The sequence below is a fragment of the Sphaerodactylus townsendi genome, linkage group LG15 (genome assembly GCF_021028975.2).
Source record: "Sphaerodactylus townsendi isolate TG3544 linkage group LG15, MPM_Stown_v2.3, whole genome shotgun sequence".
In the NCBI taxonomy this organism is placed as follows: domain Eukaryota; kingdom Metazoa; phylum Chordata; class Lepidosauria; order Squamata; family Sphaerodactylidae; genus Sphaerodactylus; species Sphaerodactylus townsendi.
In genome coordinates, this window is record NC_059439.1 from 14,943,924 (window position 1) to 14,951,319 (window position 7,396).

Below are 7,396 nucleotides of genomic sequence, written 5' to 3' on the forward strand. Positions count from 1 at the left end.
CCAGAAGTGCATCCTCCATGCAATATGCCTGTTTCTCATTTTTGCTACCCATATGTAGAACTCTGCATTTATCCTTGCCAAATTGCATCTTGTTCACATCTGCCCACTTTTTCAGTGTGTTCAAATCTTGTTGAATTCTAAGACCCCTTCCACACATACAGAATAATACACTTTGTGGCTGGATTTTACTGTGCAGAATAGAAAAATCCACTTGCAAACAGTTGTCAAAGTGGATCGAAAGTGCATTATTCTGCATGTGTGGAAAGGCCTAACTCTATCTTCCAGTGTTTTTTGCTGTTCCTTACAATTTGGTGTTATCTGAAAATTTAATAAGTCCCTCTACTCCCTCATCCACATCATTTATAAATACACTGAAAAGTACTGGTCCCAGCCTGTGGTACCCCACTGGATACTTACCTCTAATCAGATGACATGCCATGGACAACTAATCTTTGGGTGGGTTCCCCAACCAGTTCCCTATCCATGTTACTATTCTAGAGTGCAGTCTACAGTTCTGTAGTTTACCCATCAGAACATGATGGGGAACCCTGTTAAAAGCTTTACTGAAAAACTTGACAGTCACCAAATTCCCAGCAACAGACACATGCCCGATCTTCACACATGAATGGATACAGTCTGTCAGTCCCACCCATGTTGCTGGTGGAGCCCACGTGACTTACACAGCATCACACTTCTTGAAGCACAATCCTATGCAGAATTTCCCCACTCTAAGCACATTGAAATTAATGGGTTTAGATTGGATTAACTTGCTTTAGGATTGCACTACCAGTGACATGACAGCGCAAACCTATGCAGAATTATTCCACTCTAAACCCATTGAAATGAATGGGTTTAGACTAGCATAGTTCGCTTTAGGATTGTACTACCAGTGACATGACAGCGCAAACCCATGCAGAATTATTCCACTCTAAACCGACTAAAATTAATGGGTTTAGACTGACATAATTCGCTTTAGGATTGCACTACCAGTGACATCACAGCGCAATCCTATGCAGCATTATTCCAATCTAAGTCCATTAAAATGAATGATCTTAGACTGGAGTAACTCGCTTTAGGAGCTCACAGTGCAATCCTATGCAGCACTGGTACATTAATCTAAACCCTTTGAAATGAATGAGTTTGGACTGACGTAGCCCTGCATAGTATTGCAGCGACAGTCACCTCCAGCGCTCCAGGAAGCGTGCACCGTCCAATCCGCGAGTTCTCCGACACTGTCCAATCCCCGTTTGAGGAAAGAAGGTCGCCAACCAATAGCCGGCCGAGAAGACGCTACGCGTCCCGTGAGCCCTCGCGGCCTGCCCGGGGAACGTTCCATGCGCCGCGGCGGCCAATCGGAGCGGAGGACGCGGTGGAGCCTTGGCAAGGTGAGCGCGAGGCTGGGCTGCGACTTTGAGGTTTGCTGGCGGCTCTCTTGGCCCTTGCAGGTGAGCTGGGGAGGCGGACGAGCCAGAGTGTCGCCCCGGGAGGGATGCAGCCCGTTGGAAAGGTTCAAGGGTCCATAGGGGGAATTGGAGCCGCTTCATTGATTCGTGCTCTAATTTGCAGAACCATTTCTGCAGCAAGACACGTGTCATCTTCCTGGCAGGGTACTGTTTTCCTTTAATGAATCCCTTTGCAATTTTTGCCATCCCTTCTCTGCAGGTCCCCTACGTGTGTTTCTTCTCCCTTCATACCCTATGAGATAGGTGAGGCCGGGCGGCGAGGGGTTAGCCTGAGGTCATCTGGATAGTTTCATGGCAAGCAGGGATTTGGACCTTGTTCTGCTCAATGTTAGTTGCACAACAGCAAGGTGAGGTGGGTTGGGCAGAGGCTCTTTCCACACAGTATATTTATAACCAGTTGCAGTCGTCATAAATGAACTTATTTTCCCTTTTTATAAATGGGAAACGAATTCATTTATAACGATTGCAACTCGTTATAAATATGCTGTGTGGAAAGAACCTAAGAGGAAAGAAGTGTCTGGAGGTGACTCAATGAGCTTTATGGCCAAATGAGGATTTGAACTTAGGTCATTCTGGTTATGGTGGGTTTTCCGGGCTGTGTGGCTGTGGTCTGGTGGATCTTGTTCCTAACGTTTCGCCTGCATCTGTGACTGGCATCTTCAGAGGTGTATCACAGAAGGAAGTATGTTACACACTGCCAGCCACAGATGCAGGCGAAACAAGATCCACCAGACCACGGCCACACAGCCTGGAAAACCCACCACAACCATTTGAATCTGGCCGTGAAAGGCTTCGACAATACATTAAGTCACCTTGATTCTAGGCTAGCAGTGTAAATTCTGTATGGCTTGAGCTTTGTTGAGTCTTGGAAAGCAGTTGCATGATGAGGGTTGGGGTAGTCTCCAAGGATGTGGTGTAGTGTTTAGAGTGGGCTCGGACTATGGGAGACTTGGCTTCAAATGACTGCATGCTGCATGAGTTGGGGCCACTTCACAGCCTTATTGTGGGAAATAAAATGGAGATGTTTGAACCATGTATGGTACTCTATTCTTGGAGAAAGAGCAGGATTGAAATGTACCAAATAAAATGGATGCCTTTTTATAAGCCCTTCATGTGTGTTCCATAGAGTGGCCACAGTTGTCCTTGGAGCATAAGGCTAGGAATGGTTTGCTAAGTGTCCTTTGTCTAGGCCATGTCAAACTGGATCTGCCACTGCTGTGAATGGAGTGGGGAAGGTCATAGGAAATTGAGCTGAAAGAGTTGGTTGAGGGTTGTCAGGAAAGGGCTGAAGAACAAACTTTTTGGAAGAAAGTTACTGGGATAGATAACTGGGGTTGTAGAAGGCAGCTCAAAAGCCACGATGGGGTTTCAAAATGAATGCTGTGAGGGAAGGAATTTCTCTGTATGTTGAGATGTTGTTTTGTAAGGGGATGTATTTGGGAATAACGGCAGAAAAATTAGACAAAGTGGAGAAAGCTGGGACATTTAATTGTGGAGAGAGAGAACTTGCTGTAAACAGGGAACCCCTAAGATGTTGGAAACCAGGGAAGATTAATATTTTTGTTATTGTTCTAGCGCTTTCTGTAGGCTCCTTAGATACTTTGCTTGTTCAGTAAAGGTTCAAGGAGGGTTTGGGTTGGTGATAGATTTTGGAATAATGTTAACCCTTCTGTGGCCTGTTGTAAGGCTGGCTTAAATAAGAAGCAAATAAGTGACAGGTAGCCTTTTGACTGGCTTATGATTCTCCCAATTGCTATTTGGCCCAGGTTTGTGTAGTACAGGTACCCATTTTCCTGTCTCCAGATGTTAGGAGTGCTGCCAGCAAAGAAGCATGTGTGCATCAGACTGACATAGCTAAAAGTCTTAATTTTGTTTTTCTTGTGGTAGTTTTCGCCCCTTCCATCTTTATGGCACCTTTCTACATGAGAATGTTATCTTGGTTATCAGATTCTCCTTCCTTGTAATTAACTTATCCATCTTTAATGGTGTACGTGCAAAGGTAGTTTGACAGTCTCATTGATTCTTGGATTGACATTTTGCAAAAGTTCTTGAAAAACAAAAAAGATACCTCCAGTGGAAAAACAAAATTAAGTGGAAAATCAACATGTTCTTTAGGAATGGCCTACTTTGCCCACATACGGGGATCTCTTCTTTAGCAGTGAGAACATTTAGGGTCTGTGTGTATAAATGTGGCTTCTTTCTTCTTTCAGGGTAATCAGAATGCAGACTCCAGTAGCTCTCATGGCCTCGCCAGCACTGGTAAGAATTTTTTTGGCATACCTTTTACCTTTATAGGGAACAGGCAAGTTCTTTTCAAAGTGTCTGAGCCATCCTAAGCGCAGTTAAACCCTATCCCCATTGAAGTCAGCGAACTTAGAATTGTTTAACTGTGCTTAGTAGACTTCTTAATTCATTCTTGTATAATCAGGCCAGCTATTTCCATTTTACCATTGGAGAGCAGAGCAATTTGTCCAAAGCTGCCCAATGAACTTTTGCTAAAGGTATACTTTGAACCTAGATCGAAGGCTCAACTGCAATGGCTTCTGAGGGTATGTAAAATTAGCTAATAGCGAACACATTTTCCATGGTGCAGAAAGCCCAAAAATGTTTTAAGAAAAAGCATCACAGTACCCCCTTCAGGGGAGAATAGAGGTACACCAAAGAAAATGTGGTGTAATGGTTAAGAACAGGTGGATTCTAATCTGGAGAACTGGGTTTGATTCCCCACACCTCCACCTAAGTGGCAGAGGCTTATCTGGTGAACCAGATGTGTTTCTGTACTCCTACATTCTTGCTGGATGACCTTGGGCTAGTCACAGTTCTTCGGAACTCTCTCAGCCCCACCTACCTCCCCAGGTGTCTGTTGTGGGGAGAGGAAGGGAAAGGAGCTTGTAAGCCACACTGAGTCTTCTTACAGGAGAGAAAGGTGGGATATAAATCCATACTCTTCTTCTATCTCTGCCGGTTCATGGGGCCTGGCTGGGCAGTGGAGGCTGACTAAAGTTGGCCGTGCTGGTGGGCCTGGGCAACAGCGGCAGCTTTAGGGTTGCATGCCCTGGAGCCGCAATGTGTGTGACCACTGGGGTAAGTACCCCCTCTGCTAGTGCATTTGCTCCTTGTGCCCGTCAGTGTGGGCACCCACCCCGGCACTGACTTGTGCCACTCCAGAGAGGGATTTTCCCTGCCTCCTGGATTGGGCTGCCAGTCACATTGGGACTTTCCTTATACCAGGATTTCCAGGCAGAAAACATTCTCCTTTTCTCTCAGTGTGAGAGCTGAGAACATAGAATCTGTTGTCCTCTGCCAAATATAGCAATCAAAAATAATAATAATGTAGCAATCAAAAATATTTGCATCAGCAAATTTTCCTAGGAAGCCCACATGACTGATGGCACATCTAAATAAGTAATTTAAATGTTTACATAATGCTAACTAAAGACAGAAAATTTAACCATGTCAAAGGTTTGGAGGTGGGGGCAGTTGTTGTATTTCATGTCCCACTTGTAAGTCATCTAACATAATTCTGAGAGACTTGGCCCTGACACATATGTGGCAGAAAATTTTCTATGGACAATTTTACCTTCAGAAAACTTGCTGGAAAGTTTCCATTTTGGATATTTCCCCGCTCCATGCTGCTGCCATCCAATCAACAAAACATAGTAGTGTTTTATTATATGTTTAGTGTTGACTCATAGGTAACTCAGTGCTAGAGAGCATGCTTCGCATGTATCAAGACTTGCATTCAGTCCGTGACTTTTCCAATTGAAAGGATCTAATGGTTAAAAAAAAAATTTGCCTAAAGCCCCAAGAGTTGCAGACACCTGGACAATATCAGCTACCTGCTTCTCTTCTGATCCAAATTAAATGTTTTCCTTTCTCTTCAGTTTCGCTGCTGTTCTCGAGCTCTGAGCAGACCAGTCTCTCTGTCTCTATTGAGTAGGCCAGAGACTCAAACTATACAGGTAAGAATATAATTCCTTGCTGCTCTCATGCTTGCTTATAATTGGGGAACCAGGCTCACTTCTTGGTCCAGTGCTTGCCAGAAGTACATGGAAAAGTTTCCCTTTCTTCCTCATTCTGGTTGCCACAGAACGTTGTTTTATGAAAAATGAATGTGTGTGTGAGACATTATGATGGAATGTAAGGATTTGACAATAGCTCATAATGGATGTGAAACAAAAGTGAGCAGTCAAAAGTCTAGTCATGCTTCTAAACAAACTTTATAGATATAAAATATAGTAGTGAAGAACTTTGCCTAATATGAAGATTGTATTTTATGTATTTGAGCACATAGTGTGAGCCACCTTTTTCTATTGATTTTTCTATTTTTTATCTTTGACATGAAATATTTGACCCAAACTGCACTAATTGTTTCTTTTCATCCTCAGCCTTTTGGTGCTTCCCAGCTTCAGCTGGCTCATCGGGAATTCCAGACCAGCACCATCTCCCGCGATATTGATACTGCGGCTAAATTCATTGGTGCTGGTGCAGCCACAGTGGGAGTGGCTGGCTCAGGGGCTGGGATTGGCACAGTGTTTGGCAGTTTAATCATTGGTTATGCCAGGTAGGTTTGCATTGATTTAGAAAGTATTTAGAATTGAGAAAGCTGACAACTTGACAAGGTTCTTTATGAAAGAAAAACCCAAACCCATTATACACTCATACCTTCTTGCGGGAGGCAAGTTCTGTGTACAATCTATCATGATTAAGCACCTGAGTTAAAGAAGAGGGGAGCAAAGGGTTTCAGTTATTTTATGATGGAAATTCTTGTCTGATTGACAAGTTGCATGTGTGTTTTGCAAACAAACCACACTGTTAGAGAGGCATTTCGGTTGGGTTGCTAGAGCTTGACAAACCTTTTTACTGTTACCTCTCTCCAGGGTGCTGAAGAAACAACCCTGAAGGTCCACATGCTTTTCTGGGGGGTTGCATTATGGTCCAGAAATTTGAATATATATTTCTTTTTTAAAGCTGGGAACAAGGACTCAGCAGTCTCTGATGCATGAAGTCAGTCTTGTAGGCCTTCATATCTTGGAACACTGTCTGAAAATGTGTCTATACAGTTTAAAAATGGGTAGTCCCACCCCAATTTCATGTCTTTGGTTCCCTTACACTCATAAATATGTATCCAGGTACAGTAAAAGACAGTGGCCACCCCATCTGTTTTAATATAATTTCTATCGGGGGTGGATGGGGGCAGCTTCAGTTTCCTAAGCTGGGTAGTCTTAAGCAAGAAACAACCCACTTATGACAGACAACAGTTCTAACGCTTTGAAAATAGGGCATGATCCAGTGGAAGTATCCACGTCTCTTATGCAAGCTTTGTCAGTTCACTCTTGTTTTTTGAGTAAAGAATTTAAAAGCTGCTTATGCCAGTAGGATGTTACCTAACAGATCTCCCCCTGTGTCCTACCTGCAGGAATCCATCCCTCAAGCAGCAGCTGTTTTCTTATGCTATCCTGGGATTTGCCCTTTCAGAGGCCATGGGCTTATTCTGTCTGATGGTGGCATTCCTCATCCTGTTTGCCATGTAACCGCCTCGGAGCTATGCTGCTGTCCCCATGTGGTCTGAGTGTCCTCTCGGGTCTGAGCCTGCCTCCCTTGCTAGAGCATCACACATTTAAACAAGATTTCTCTAAATAAACAGGATTCGGTTTTTCTTTTAGTTGAGAGTTTCTTTTCTTCACCCTCTCGCCTTGCACATCTTTTCACAAAATTATTAAAATGGGTTCAGAATAGGGAGAAGGAGGAGAAGAGCTGCAGCAGTTTGTCCTGATAAATTTACACTTTGTGAACACATGCACACATCTGCCTGCATAACGCTTGCAACATCTGGTGACAGGAAGCGAGGCTGGTGCAAAGCTGCAAACTGGGTCTTTGCACCTACAATCCCACCCAGATCTCTTTAGCTACTAAGTTGCACCTTTTTGAAC

The 7,396-nt window shown here is 43.8% G+C and overlaps 1 protein-coding gene across 3 annotated transcripts; it reads left to right on the top strand.

The window, feature by feature from the left end:
• Positions 1 to 1,287: 1,287 nt before the first annotated feature.
• ATP5MC1 (ATP synthase membrane subunit c locus 1) lies at positions 1,288 to 7,128 on the top strand. Of its 3 annotated transcripts, none has more exons than XM_048518398.1 (5): positions 1,288 to 1,385; positions 3,674 to 3,722; positions 5,348 to 5,425; positions 5,852 to 6,027; positions 6,883 to 7,128. In XM_048518398.1, the coding sequence occupies exons 2-5, from the start codon at positions 3,684 to 3,686 to the stop codon at positions 6,995 to 6,997; spliced, it is 408 nt and encodes a 135-aa protein (XP_048374355.1). In that variant the 5' UTR covers positions 1,288 to 1,385; positions 3,674 to 3,683; the 3' UTR covers positions 6,998 to 7,128. The 3 variants fall into 3 exon arrangements, with proteins under 3 accessions (XP_048374355.1, XP_048374354.1, XP_048374356.1); XM_048518397.1 differs by having other exon boundaries at positions 1,306 to 1,445; XM_048518399.1 differs by lacking the exon at positions 1,288 to 1,385 and adding an exon at positions 1,477 to 1,607.
• The last annotated feature ends 268 nt before the right edge of the window (positions 7,129 to 7,396 follow it).